This window comes from Tenrec ecaudatus, chromosome 13 (genome assembly GCF_050624435.1).
Source record: "Tenrec ecaudatus isolate mTenEca1 chromosome 13, mTenEca1.hap1, whole genome shotgun sequence".
Taxonomy (NCBI): Eukaryota; Metazoa; Chordata; class Mammalia; order Afrosoricida; family Tenrecidae; genus Tenrec; species Tenrec ecaudatus.
This window is the reverse complement of record NC_134542.1, coordinates 3295722-3310187: the sequence shown is the minus strand read 5'-3', so window position 1 is coordinate 3310187 and position 14466 is coordinate 3295722. Positions and strand designations below refer to the sequence as shown.

Below are 14466 nucleotides of genomic sequence, written 5' to 3'. Positions count from 1 at the left end.
AAAAGAAGACATTGGTTTAGATTCGGCTACTGTTCGCGCAATGACTTCCTACCTACAAAAGCCTCCCTGGACAAATTGAGCTTACACTAGCCTGGTGCTAAATCCCTGACACCCCACTTGCAGTACGGGAAGGTAGACAACTTACCTGAGAAGCCAGCGGAGGGTCCACACACATGGGCTCAACAGCTGATGGCGTCTGCTCATTGACTCAAGTTTCACATACACGGACCACAACTCATGAACCAGTAACATGCCCCCGATGGAATATAAAAAGACAGCTTCTCATGGACTGATGTTTTTCACCCGCAGATGAGACTTTGTGGCAGTTTGAGTCCCAGAAACCACTGGACCAGACCGGAAGGAAATCTCACCCCCAGTTACCAACCACCATGTTCCAAGGTCATTTTTCAGTGTTGAGTATGAAACGGGACCGTGACAGGAAAGTGAAAGCTACAGGTGTTCTACAGTAACCAAGACCCAATGCTTTGGGTGGTCTGCCAGAAAAACAAAAATCACATGCATTAAATATGTTTACATCTCCTTGAAGTGAGGAAGACCTGAGTGTATGCTGGAAGCACACATGTCCCATTTTCTCCAATGTTGGAGTGTCACCAAAGGTGCCTTACCTAATTACTATTTATTTCCCAGAGCAAGAAATCCTTCAGAGATATTCGTTATGATTCATGTCTTTCAAAGATGTGCTCACTTCTCCCTCCAGAGCAGAAGTGAGAAGCTAAGGGTTCCAGGTCAGAAGTGCCTGCCAGCCCATCCTTCTGGCTGTGCACTGGGGCACCCAGACTCCACACACCCCAGCTGACCTGATGGCCCGCCAGACCACCTGTGCCATCGAGGCGGAGCTGCCAGTGCTGGCCAGAGGCCCCTGCTCCCCCTTCAGTGGAGAAAGACCCAAGTCCATCCTAGCTAGCCTATAACCTGCCACGGTCAATGCTGGGGGCAGTTCTCCCTTTTCTCCCACCCGATGAGCAGATATATTCGTCATCGGGCTCATTGGGATCTATTTGTTTTTTTAGCAATTTGGGTGAAGTGATTCTTTCAAGATCCAATCACTAGAAAGATTTTTAAATGCCTTTCTGTGCCCAGGGTAACATAGAATGTGATCCTGGTTTTTCGTGGGAACGGCTTTTTGTTTTGTTTTGCTATAGCACTTGCCGTCGCCTGATTCCATGAGTTTGGAGACCCACCAACACCAGAAATATGGAAACGCTCTTCTGAAGGGACAGCATTCCCGAAACAGACATTCAGCTCACACCCAATGTCAAAACCAGCCCCTTGCAAAGCCAGCTCCAGGATCTCAAGGCTGAGGTGAAGTACAGTGACCAAGGTCGCCTCTTCCTGAATAGAGCCTGTGAACTAAACCAGCACCTGGCACTGAATGACTTCCTGTCTCTTAATAGCCTCTCAACTCTCCCTCAAGTTCGTGCTAAGATCTAAAATCGGTGACCAGAAATGCTTCCGGGCTTACCTGCTTGTTGCTGGGCACTGGTCATGGAAAAGCCTGAGAGAAAGAGGCAGCAGAGGGCCACGAAGGTCAGGCTTCGGTGGTTCCTCATTTTGGGTTTGTCTGAGCACCAAGTATGAACCTGAGAGAGAGAATAGGGTGGGGTGGGGGGAGAGATCAGTTTCCTCATACTACCCAACCCTCAGGGAATACGAAACACTGTGTCTCCGCCCTGTTCAGAATCCAAGCTGACTTCCCAATTTATTCTTAAAACCAGTAGCAAATATCTGATAGATAGAAATGTACAGACACAAAGACATGGGTAGGTGGGTAGATAGGTATGTAGATAAGCTGACAAAAAATAGATGAATGTGCATATGTAGATAGAGACACAAAGACAAAGATAGGTAGGTAGGTAGGTAGGTAGATATACTTATAGATATCTGAGAACTAAATGCATACAGAATCCCCACCCCTTACCCATGGTTCACTTTGCACAGCTTCAAGAAGTATTTCGTTCTGTTTCCAAACCCACGCAGTGGCACCTATCAACAACTGCACGTGTCCGCATAGGTACGTGTACACATGCACACATAGATGAAAACCAAGCAAAGGAAGGACCAGCGGAGAAGCAAATGGAGAAAGGAGGGCAGCTGCTAGATGAGTGGGAAGTGGTAGACCGTCCTCTCTGTCCTCGGACACGAGGCACCCTCGGAGAAGGCTCCGCGCTGTCCTGCTCAAGCATTCTGACTCAGGCGTGAAGAACGCCGTCACATGAGTTCTTTAAAAAGCAGCCAGTTTGTAGTGGTTTCTCCACCAGCTGAGAGTGTCCTTTCTTTAATCAGATTTCTCTCGGGGGCGGGGGGGGGGGACCGCTGATTAAACATCTACCTGAGACCTCGGATTGAATGGCATTCCTAAACTGGCCCATGTGAACACCTGTGTGTTTGAATCTTCTTGTTCCAAATGGGTCTTCAGTGACACACACGTGGCCTGTTAGCAGCATCCTGCTAACTCTGCCAGCCATGTATGAAGGAAGCTCTAGAAGAGCAGCTCTCAACCTGTGGGTCACAACCCCTTTTGAGGTCGAACGACCCTTTCACAGGGGTCGCCTAAGACCATCAGAATATACATATTTCCCATGATCTTAGGAACCTAGACACTCCTCCTCTATCTGTCTCCAGGTGGGTCTGCCCACATGCAGATGCACCCATTTACAAGTACCAGGCACCAACCCTATCACCAACCCTATCACATACACCCCATACAAATACAGGTATATGTGACAGGGTTGGTGCCATAATGTACTTATGCAGACCAGTCACACATGTGTAGAGAGCAGCTGCTGTGTTGCAAGTAACTACTCTGTTAAAAAACCGCTACTGTGTTGAAAGCAGTAGTATTGGAGGTAAAATGACACTTCATGAATTATAATTACTGGGTAAACGCTTTAATTAATGCTTTAATCACTATGCTTTAATTATGTTCGGTTTGTAACAATGAAAATACATCCTGCATATCAGATATTTACATTACAATTCATAACAGTAGCAAAATTACAGTTATGAAATAGCAACGAAAATAATTTTATGGTTAGGGGTCACCACAACATGAGAAACTGTATTAAAAGGTTGCGGCACTAGGAAGGTTGAGAACTACTGCTCTAGAAACTGCAGTTCTCAGTTAGACTTTGCCAAGTGACATGAGCAAAAGCCACCATAGCCGCTGGCATTCTCTACTACTATTTTGCAATATTTCTTGCAGTGAGCATCTGCTGCCTGCCAGCCTCCAGCCTTAGAACAGAGCAAGCCCCAAACACCTGATTCCACTGACTCCATTCTGGTCCGTAGAGAGCTCATGGGACAGAGGCCCAAGGTAGTGATCTTTCTCCCATGAAGCAGCTGGTAGTTCAGACAGTCATATGCTGGTTAGCTGCCAATCACGTAACCAGAGCACCACCATGGCTCCTTGGATTGAGCCAAAAATTCACTACCATTGAGTTGATTGCGACTCCTGGCAACCCTACAGGCCAGGGCAGAACGGCCCCCTGTGGGTTTCTGAGACTGTCCCTCATCACGGGAGTAGTAAGTCTTATCTTTCTGCCCTGGAATGGCTAGTGGTTTTGAACTGTTCATCTTGCATCAACCCACTACACCACCCAGAGTCCTTGAACTGAGCCCAGTGCTAGTTCCTTAGTAAGACTCTCACACTGTGGCCCGGTCTCCGTGGGTGGCTGTGAACTAGACTTGAAGTCACTTATCTCACATGATGATAGTTCAACCGACTGGCTCACCAAACCTTTTCCTCAAACACCACCCCTTCTCCCCCACCCCAAGCCGGAAGAGGACCCCCCAACCCCAAGCTTGCATGTCCATCTCGTCACTGTCCAACCCCCAGATCCAATGACATTTCCAGACTAGCTCCTCACGGGAGTGGAGCCACGCCTCACCCTGAGCAGCCATGTGAAACCACTCTGCCACCGCGCTCCTGGGGGGCGTATTTTCAAAAGTAGATGCCCCGGGGCTTTCTTCCAAGGTGGCTCTGGCTGGACTCGAGCCTCCAGCCTCTCAGTCAGCGATCAGGCACTTTCACCAGCTGCTGTGAGAGAGAAAGACGCCCGACCGGAACCCCTGTGAGAACAGTCCCACGCTGCCCTCCAGGGCAACAGAACCCAAAAGTACTTTTGTTTGGAATCTCCCAATGGAGAGCCATGCTTTCTTCCCTACGGAAGACCCCTCACTCTCTCACTCACCACCACCGAGTCAATTATGACTCGCGGTGACCCTGTAAGATCGGGTCGATATCCTGTGGGTTTCAAGGCTGATACTCTTTACAGGACTAGATAACCTCTTCTTTCTCCAGTGGAGTGGCTGGTGGTTTCGAACTGCTGAGCCTGTAGTGAGCAGCCCAACATATAACCCACGATGCCATCAGGGCTCCTCACGGGCTGCCAGTTATACCTGGGAAACCACACCCAGGGGAGGTCAAACGGCTGCCCGAGGTCACGTAGGTGGTTCTCAGAGGGACCAGAGTCCTCGCTGGCACCCACACTTGAGAAGATACCCAGGAAACATCAGAGACAAGACGGGTGCCTGATTTGGCTTTGATTTCCAGGAAACTCCCCATGTCGTGGGAGAGAAAATAGACTTGCTTCCTGGGCAGCAACTAGCCACTGAGCTGTGTCCACAGGATCTGATTGTCCAGGCCCGTCCTTTCAAACAAGAAAGGAAGCACTCAGAACAGGCGGCCCCCGGGCTCTTAGGCTGGGCGGGGTCCTGCTGGGCTGGTGCCCCCCCATCTACGCCCACAGACAGAAGGGCCATGATGGGAGCACATTAAGGTTCCCCTCTCATCTGCCTGCTTCGCTTTCCCAATTGCTTTTCACTTCATGTTGCTTTATTTTGTTTTGTTCATTGCTATTATTATTTTGTTTTTTATTTCTTATTCTGCCTCATCCTGTAAAAGATGGGATAGGAGCCTTTTTTTTTTTTAATTTAGCAGCTGTCTAAAACTTTCAAAGCTTCCTCTTCTTGTGAAGATTGAGCCCCCCCCCCCCAGCTCCGCGTCTGAAACCAGAGCGGGCCGTGTTCCAGAGGCCCCCACCCACCCCAGCTAGTGTGCAACCTGTGAAATCCATTTTCACGAATCCTCTTCAAAGGCCCTTTCATTTGCCACGTCTGGAACTTTCTTCTTTTTTTAAGAAAAAAGGCGCACACACGGAAATGATTCTGCAACAAGTGCTGGCTCCTGCCCTTGAGTCCCGGGTCTTGTCTTAGCAATCACCTGCTCAGTTTTCAAGGGGAGTGGAGCGCTCTTGGTCAAAGATCACAGAGAAGCCCCCTACTCCCCACCTCCCTACAGAATGACCTCCCTCCCTACCCATTAGCTGCTTCTCTGAAGCCTCGCAGCCTCAGACTCCTTATCTGGGATCCCTATGGGTTGGATTTGACTCGAGGGCAGTGGGTTGGGTTGGGTTTGGGATGAAGGTCGCTGGGTGGCACAAATGGTTTGAGCTCAGCCCCCGACCCAACAGTTGGCATCTCGAGCCCACCCGGTGTCCCTCGGAAGGAAGGCCTGGCTATCTGCTTCTGGAAAGATAACAGCCCGGGCAGCCCTGTGGAGAGTTCAGCCGTGCGACACACGGCACCCTGACCAGGCAGCAGGGGCTCTCGTGACAGCAAGTCAAGAGCCTGCCGATGAACCTGCCAAGTTCCTGCACAAGCCTGCAACTCTTTTTAAGACCAAACCAACTGCTATTCTGGATTTTGTTGGCGTTCAGACCAGGCCTTTTCCATACGGGGGGACATTATGAATCAAACAGAGAAGCTTTTTCAGGTCATTTGGATTGTGATACAACTAGCGGGGCATATATGTCCCCAGGGGTCGCTGGTGCTGGAATTAGTGGGAACTTCAGAATCATGCCATCAGACAGGCCCCCGCCAAATGGCAGCCTGCACTAGCAATGGAATAGCAGCTCCCACTGAACCCCGAGCTCTAACCTCTGTGATAATAGCCCTTTGTCAGCCAATTCCAGATCTGCCGTAGACTGGGAAATGCTGCTCCACAGAGTAGGTGTCAGACACCTTTTGCAACCCTTAAGAATGCGACAGCCGCCCGTCTTGGTCTCCATTTACACTGTGGGGTATGAACACCAGCTCCACCTTCACGCGAAGGAAGAGCGTGCACCACGCAACACAAGAAGCAGCAGCTTCCAGGGAAATCACACCAACACACCGCCATCCCCGTCCCGCGACCCATCATGACATTGGGTCTGAATTTCTGCTCCTCTCCCTTGTTGGTCCCTGAATTCAGGGTGGCCAAACTTTCCAAAGCCACGGCGTTCCAGCCAAGTGTTGGCAATGCTCTGGCGTGGTCAAGGAAAACCAAAGTGGTGTGTGTGCTTGTTTCTGGTCTGACCCACCATCGAGCACGTGGTTGTCCTCACTGTTTTGGCTGGTCGTCTTGGAGTTGGCACCCCACATGTAGAGATTGCCATGGATGGGTTTTCTAGGCTGTATGGGCAAACATTTCTCTCCTGGACCCCCAGGGTGGTTTGAACCCCCAAACTTCAGCTTAGCACCTGGACTTCCCAGTTCTACTAATCAAGTATCCCACTGCCATTGAACCAACCCCAAGGCATAGTGACCTGGTGCAGGTGCCGACAGCCTGGTGTTTCTCCATCAGAGCAGTGGGTGGGCTTGAACTGCCAACCTTGAGGTTCGCAGCTCACCATCTAGCCCACAGTAAGTCCGTGCCAGCTCTTGGCAACCTTATAGGACAGGGTAGAGGGGCCCCTGTTGGGTTGTGAGGAGGTAACTCTTTACAGAAGTAGAGAGCCTCATCTTTCACCCATAGAAGCTGGTGGTCTCAAACGCCTGACCTTGTGGAGCAGCCCAATGCATACGCACTAGGCCACCAGGGCTCCTAGGCTCCTCAGTCAAGTATAAACCAAAGCCATCGAGTTGAGGCCGACTCAGAGAGACCCCATAAGCCAGTGTGGAGGAGCCCCTGTGGGTTTCCAAGACTGTCACTCTTCCCGGGAGGAGAGAGCCTCCTAGAAAAAAGAACCATTCACGTGGAACCTCTGACGTGGCGGCGGCGCTGGCACTGGAGTTGGTGCCGCATCCTGGGAACGTTCCTCTGGGTGGCATTCTTCCCATCTCTCCCAACCACGCTTGTTCCCGGGCGCCATGAGTCTAGCTTCCGATGCTCCCTTCCATCCATGACCTGAGCTCTGATGCAGTTGGGTTTCCCACCTCCCTTCCAGACATAGGATGTCCCCTCCCCTCATCCCCTCCCCTCCTTGCCCAGGGCCCTCTGGGGACGTAGCACACATCGCAGGCTTGGCTGAGCTGGCACTGACTCTGGTTGCTGCACCAGGCTGCTGAATCAACTGATGAAGATTCCAGAAGCAAAGCCCAGCTTCCTGGACTGGCTTCCCTGGAGGCCTGAGTCACATCCAGCTGCTGTTCGATTTTCCAATGTGAAATGGTTCCCCTTCCAGGGGGCCAATCCCACTGTCTTGGGTCTACCAAATTCAAACGCAGAGCACAAACAGGAGTGGCCTGTGGCATCGTGGGTGAACAGAAAGGCTACAAACTGCAAAGTTAGCAGATCGAAACCACCAGCCACTCTGCAAGAAGAGAATGAGGCTCCCTACTCCTGTAAAGATGGGAAGCACATGAGGAGGGTTCTGCTCTGTCCCGTAGGGGGACTATGAGTCAGAACCGACTTGGTGGCAGTGAGTTTGGATCATATTTTTATTCCCATGGTCTCTGACCACACCCAACTCCCATCTGGCTGGCTGTGAGTCCTGAGACTTACCATTCGAGACGGGGCCAGAGGATGCTCCGTGCAAGCAGACCCCTGACAAAGACGAGGAACTTGCCTCGGGGAGAGAGTTTGGCAGAACGCTTAGTATTTGTTTTAATTTCCTTCTCCCCTTTTATTTCCAGATTTTTTTTTAAATCAGTGATTATTCTCCTGCTAAGTAAAGTTAAAATATGCTACTCCAGCAAAGACTGTGCCCCGACCCACCCACACCAAATGCATGGGTCCCAGATGTCTGCTTATGGGATCCATTGCGTGTGAGGCCTTAGGGTGCCCACGGGAATGCTGCAGCATTGGCTTTGAGGCTTCAGCCAGCGCCAGCGTCCTTGAACCAGCCAGGAGTAAGAACCCAAGGATTCAGCATTTCAAAGACGGGGAGAGAGAAGGAGGAAGGAAGAGAGGGAGGGAAGACAGCCAGACTCCGTGTTATCGAGTTGATTCCGACTTCTGGCCACCCTGTGTTAGTGAGTATGACCACTCCCTAGGGCTACTTGCTGAACTCGGTACGATGGGACCAGACTGCCAGGCCTTTCCTCCACATGCCACTGAGTGGGTGCAAACCACCAGTCTTGAGATCCCAGTGGAGCACCAACTGTTGGTGGCACCCAGTGACCTAACAGACCAACCGACATCGTGTTCACTGACCGGAAGGGCAGGTACTATGCCCTTTGGGGTCATCAGGAAGCCCAGTGGGACTTGCTAAGTAAGCTTCAAGGTGTCTGGGAGGGCTCAGAGTACCCAAAGAGCCTGCGCCCTCTGCCCCCGTCCTCCAGGCTCCTCAGAGAGGCTGACCCCAGCTGCAACCTGAGGGTCAGGGTGGCAACTATTCTTTTTAACTAACTGGGAGAAGGTGGCTACCACAAGGATAGTTTGTGGTGTTTAAGAAACAGTGTTCAGATGAGTAAGGGGAGGGGTAGTGGGGAGTGCGGGAAAGTTGGGAGTGACCTGGCTGGCTGCCCCTAAGGCCCTTCCAGTGGTGAGATGGAGGAGGCCCAGTGGCACAGTAGTTGTGCGCTGCGTTACTGACTACCAGGTCAGCAGTTCGAAACCAACAGCTGCTTCAGAAAGAGGAGGCTTTCGGAACTGATTACAAGGATCCACATGTGACCTCTTCCCTGGGAGAGGGACAGCAGAGAAGGAGGGAAGGGAGACTCCAGATAGGGCAAGATATGACAAAATAACGAGGTATAGATTACCAGGGGCACATGAGGGAGGGGGGAGGGGGGAGGGAGGGGAAAAAAAAAGGAGGACCTGATGCAAGGGGCTTAAGTGGAGAGCAGGTGCTTTGAGAGTGATTGGGGCAGGGAATGTATGGATGTGCTTTATACAATTGATGTATGTATATGTATGGATGGTGATGAGTTGTATGGGTCCCTAATAAAATGTAAAAAAAGAAAAGAGGAGAAAAAATGATTAGGGCAGGGACTGTACAGATGTGCTTTATACAATTGATGTATGTATATGTATGAACTGTGATAAGAATTGTATGAACCCCTAATAAATTGTTAAAATTTTTAAAAAATGTAAAAAAAGAAAAGAGGAGAAAAAAATGATTAGGGCAAAGACTGTACAGATGTGCTTTATACAATTGATGTATGTATATGTATGGATGGTGATAAGAGTTGTATGGGTCCCTAATAAAATGTAAAAAAAAGAAAAGAGGAGAAAAAAATGATTAGGGCAGGGACTGAACAGATGTGCTTTATACAATTGATGTATGTATATGTATGAACTGTGATAAGAATTGTATGAGCCCCTAATAAATTGTTAAAATTAAAAAAAAAGAAAGAGGAGGCTTTCTACTCCTATAAAGAGTTACACCCTTGGAAACCCTGACATGGATGTAGAGGGAGGGAGGGAGGAAGGAAGGAGGGGCAAGATTCACACAGCTGCATAGTGGACCCTGGGCTCCTCACTGTGGACCTCAGGATCTGCCATTAAATACAGGCAAAGTGTCCCCCCCACACACACACACAAAGGTCCAACTGCAGCCTAATGCCCTGCTCACACCAAAGTCCCACCACACAGAGAGGCAACCTCTTTCCAAGGCACGACTCCCACTGAGGAAGGACAGCGAGACTGCAAACGGATCCCCCTTTCGGATGGTTGCCACCGAAGCCCTGGTGGGGCCCCGGCTGCTGACTGAGAAACTGGCAGACCGAGTCCACCAGGCAGCTCTGGCCACCTGCCCCTGCAGAAAGGACGGCTGGGGGGAGGCTGGGGGAGTGGGGCAGCTGTGCCCCGGCCTGGGTCCCCTGAGACGGATCTGCTCTGCAGCACCCAACAGGGACAACAATATGAATACGCACAGAAAGGAGAGAAGAGGAAGGGGGGGAACGGGGTGGGGGAGGAGAAGTGGGAGGCAGGGAAGAAAAGGAAGAGGGAGAAAAAGAGAATAAGCGAAACAGAGAGGCTCGCACAGCCTCTAGGTGGAGGCTAAAGACCACCAGGAACTGCTTGAGCGTGCATCAGCTGACTCAGCAAACCCTGAGACTTTATGGGGCGACAGAGAGTTTTCTGTGCTCGCTGTAGAGCACTGCCCTCTAGGGGCACAGAGCTGCACTGCATCCCCAGAGCCCACCACAATCCCCTGTAAAGGAGCCCAGAATGTCTCCTGGGCCCTGCAGACAGACACTGGAGCCAGAACCATGACGGGGCTCACCCTCTCTGGGGCCAGCGGGCAGCGGAGTTCCCCTTGGTGAGGCCAGGGCCTCCTCCCCGTGGGCAAACTCTCAGACCAGCGAGAAGAGCCTTCGCCCAGGGTGGGTCAGGATGTCTGCTCAGGGGGAACCTTGGAACACAGCCCTGCTCCCAGGTGTGAATTATTCCCACTCTCTTGACGGGATGATTTTTAATTTCTCAGTGTCAGGCCTCTCCTCGGACCCTCTGCTCTGTGTACACCAGCGGGGTGGCTTTCCCCACCAGCCTTCCACGCCTAAGCGTCACCAAAAACTTCCTGCAGAAAAACCACTTGAGTGAGACCCAGAACTCTCCACTCCAGGACCCCAGGGCATCCTCCTCCCTCCAGAAGCAACCTCGGCTCACTCTCCCAGGAAACCCCAACGGAACCCCCTGGGAAGAGGCTGTCCCTGGCTGGTGGAACCCTCCTGCTCCATGGGGACCTTCACGCTGACAGCACCCATGACCCCGAGGCCTGTCCTCCTCCGGCCAGCTGTGCCCACTCAGAGCACTGAGACACAGGAAGCCTGGCCCTCTGCCAACCTCCAAAGAGGAGGAAGGCCTCTTCCAAGATGCGTATCTGCAGCGCCCTAACCCACCACGGGGGTCCAGACAGAAAGCCTCTCAGCACACTCAAATCATAATGTGGTTGGCTGGAGGACTTTCCTCCTGCCTCAACACCAAACAAAGGGGGAACATGAATGCCATCCAGGGGACCCCAACTCTCTGCACCTCCATGAGGGTCAGAGTGTGCCTGGGCTCTGTGGGGGTTCAGTGAGGCTGATATGGGGGAGGGGAGACTGCCAGGTCTCTGGCTGGATGTGAACCACTAACTTCTCAGCAGGCTCCGCATGCTCGGCGTGGACACCCTGGGGAGACGTGCGTCTGCCACCAGGTACACATGAAGTTCTAAAGTGTAGAAATCCCCAAAGACACTGCTGAGGAAGGTGGGGGAAGGGGCGGGGGCAGTTAGCCCTGGGTGCCTCGGGAACAGGATAGGCGCAGAGAGGATGCTAATGCTCACCCAGAAAGATGCTTATCGTGTGTCCCCAAGTGTGGGGGCTTTCCCTGCCTATCCCATCTCCAGGAGCACCATGAGCCCCGCCCAAGTGAGCAAAATGCCGCAGCCCAGGGTTTTCATTCTAGAAGTTTCTGTGGACACTTCCCAAGAAGAGGTGCCATGACCACACCCTCCTTTCCCCCATAGGAAAAGCCAAGGGGAGCAACACTTCACCCCGCCTTTGGAATTCTTTCTCCAAGACCTCGCCCCCACAGGGACCTCTTAATGGTCCCCCACATCCGGTGCCCTACTGGGAGTGGGGGAGAGGACAAAGAGGCTTTGGTCATGAACGCCCTTTGTCTAGACAAGAGATCCCCAGCCACATGGTCCTCTCTCTGCACCAGGCCCTCCTCGCTGGCCCCTACCCATGCCTTCAGCTGCAGCAAGCCCATGTCAGAACGATACAAACCCCAGGCCCCTCTCTGGAACCCCTAGACTCCAGAGAGCCCCCAAAGAAACCATGACCACTCCTATCCCAGTCATACGGCCATACTCTCTGGGCGTGTCTTGCCCACAAGCCCAGCCCTTCTTTTGTAAGTTAGGAAATCTGGAGACAGCATAAACCAGGTCTCACCTGACTTTTAATGGACTGTGGAAGTGGGGATCAGGGTGAGCCCTGCCTGGTGATGTCGCAGCTACAAGTTGGGCTGATAACCTCGAGTTCGGCTGTTCGAAACCACTAGCCACTCCGAGGGAGAAAGATGAGGTTTTCGACTCCCATAAAGAGTTACAGTCTCACCAGCCCACAGAGACAGCTCTACCCTGCTTTGTAGGGTCGTTGTGATTCAGGATTGACTCTTTGGCAGTGAGTGTGGCTTCTGGGATTTGGGGGTTTGAGGTGGGGTGGGGCAAGTCAGATCCCAGATTCCCAGGGTAGAAGTAAGGGAGCCTGTGACCCTCCTTCCCTAGCTGGCCGGCCATGTGTGTGCTCACAAAAGGGTCTTTCTCCACTGCCACCTCGGCCACCTCCTGGCTCTGCAGTCTCGGACAAGCAACTCAGCACCTGGGATCCTCTGGCTCTTTATCTCCACACCCAGGACTCAAGGGTGCCTGTGGACGCCAACTAAGGACCTCTTGCTTGCCTGTGGTGCAGCCAAGAACACAGAAGTTCCAACCCCCTCATCAACAGACCATCTGTTTTCCATCTCACTTTGGCTAGGAGCCAAGACAGCATTTCTGTTGGGTTGGGGGCCCCCAGGAATCTGGGAGAGCCCAGTTTAAAACTGTCTGCCCACAGGAGCCCTGAGGCCACCTGCTGTTGAGGGACCTGTATCCTCAAGGCTGGCTGTGGGCCCCCCAGGCTGAGGGTGCTCCCCAACATGGAGAGTTTATCCTGAGGACCCCGACTGAGCTGTGGGACACCCCTGCTTCTGACCCAGTGGAGCCTCTAGATTCTAGAGTCTAGAGCAATGGACCTCTACCCCAACTCCCCAGGAAATCTGGCAATCCACACTGCCCCATGCTCAGTGTACCCTGCCCCCTCCCAGATGTAAAGCAGCCCGGGGGCCCCCCTCTTGGCAACACACTGACATCTGGCAGCAGAGGCCAGCCCCACGGCCTCTGAGGCCCAGCCTTGGCCCCTGGGCAGGCAGCCAAACACGAAACGCTTTCTCGGAGCCTGCAGCCCTACTCACAAGTCCTAAAGAGCAGACTCCAGCAGCACCTTGGCTCCTGAACCACTGGTGGGAATTCCTGAGCTATCTCTGGCCCCGTGGGGACAAATGTCTGCCCCCCCCCAACCCTGCCAAGTGTAGACTGGAGCAGGCATCCTCCCCAATCCCCCAGCCCTGATGCCCCACCGACTAGCAGAGCCTAGCCCACATTCCCAGAATCCACACGCAGCCCGCTAGCCCCTCAGCAGTGAAAGACCCTTTCCCAAACAACACAGACCCTGACTGGATTTTAGAAGAAGCAAATGGTTCCAAGTAAATCCTGTTCCCAAAAGGATGGCCAGCCAAGCCGAAAGACGGAGCCTCATTCAGGCTCCCACAGGTGCCCCAGGACCACAGCCCCGTCAACCCACATTGGGCCATCAAAACTTCCAGAGACCTGGAATCCCCCCTCAAGAGGTCCTGGGTCCTCAGGAGGCAGTCACCTCAGAATGGAAGCGATGCCTATGTGCCGCCAGCTTTGGGGGGCAGAGAGGGGATCAGGCTAGGACTCACCCTGAGCAGACCTGGCTGGTCCTCGTCCTGGACTGTTCTCGGAGGACTTAGGCGGGAACCTGAGGCATATTCTTGCCCGCTCTCTGAGCTCCTCTTCCTCCTGGAGATCCTCCACCGGGGCCCAAGGACCCGAGCGAGAAGGGGGAGGCGTCCTGACTGGTCCTGCAGGAGCGGGGCTAGAGCCCTGGAGAAGGTCGGGGCGCTTCCAAGGAAGACTGATCCTGGACTGGACAGGGTCCAGGGGTGCAGTCAGGGATTCCTCCAGCCCCTCCTCCTCCTCCTCCTCCTCCTCCTCTTCCTCCTCCTCCCCCTGCCCGCACAAGGCTCTCTCTCCGCTACTCACTGTAAATGAAAGCCAGACACCCTCCCCTCTGGGCGGCTCCTGGCCCCACTGCAGGCGCTGATGTCACCCTCAGGCCTTTACCAGACAAGCTGCTTAGGGCTCTTAGCATGAAAAAGAGAGAGGGAGAGCCACCACTTGGCCTGGTCACCTTGGGGCTGGGCCCCTGGTGGCAGAGAGGGGGACTTTTGGAGTTTCTGCTCAAGCAGCCCTGGTTCTCCAACACCACCCCAAGGAAAACAGGAAATGCTCCCTCCGCACACCACACCCTCTACACCCTCTTGCTTCTTGAAGGATTTGAAAAACTTCTCTTCACTCCCCCCTCCCTCCTTCAGAGCTGAAACCCCACTAGGCAGGCAGCCTTGGCATTCTGTTGGTCAATGCCCTGTGACCAGGAAAGAGGAGAAAGTAAGATTTGTTCCCCCTCCTCTCC

The 14466-nt window shown here is 52.9% G+C and overlaps 1 protein-coding gene across 2 annotated transcripts in view; it reads right to left on the bottom strand.

Annotated features, from left to right (window-relative positions):
* Window positions 1-14258, bottom strand: part of COL6A3 (collagen type VI alpha 3 chain) — an 89518-nt gene extending 75260 nt beyond the window's left edge. The window contains exons 1-3 of one of the 2 annotated variants that reach the window (XM_075530382.1): window positions 14037-14258; window positions 13694-13919; window positions 1484-1601 (exon numbers count right to left, since the gene is read on the bottom strand). In XM_075530382.1, the coding sequence (XP_075386497.1) occupies window positions 1484-1571 (88 nt within the window). In that variant the 5' untranslated portion in view covers window positions 1572-1601; window positions 13694-13919; window positions 14037-14258. Of the gene's footprint in view, window positions 1-1483; window positions 1602-13693; window positions 13920-14036 lie in introns of those variants that run through there. The other variant, XM_075530381.1, reaches the window with a different exon arrangement.
* Window positions 14259-14466: the final 208 nt, after the last annotated feature.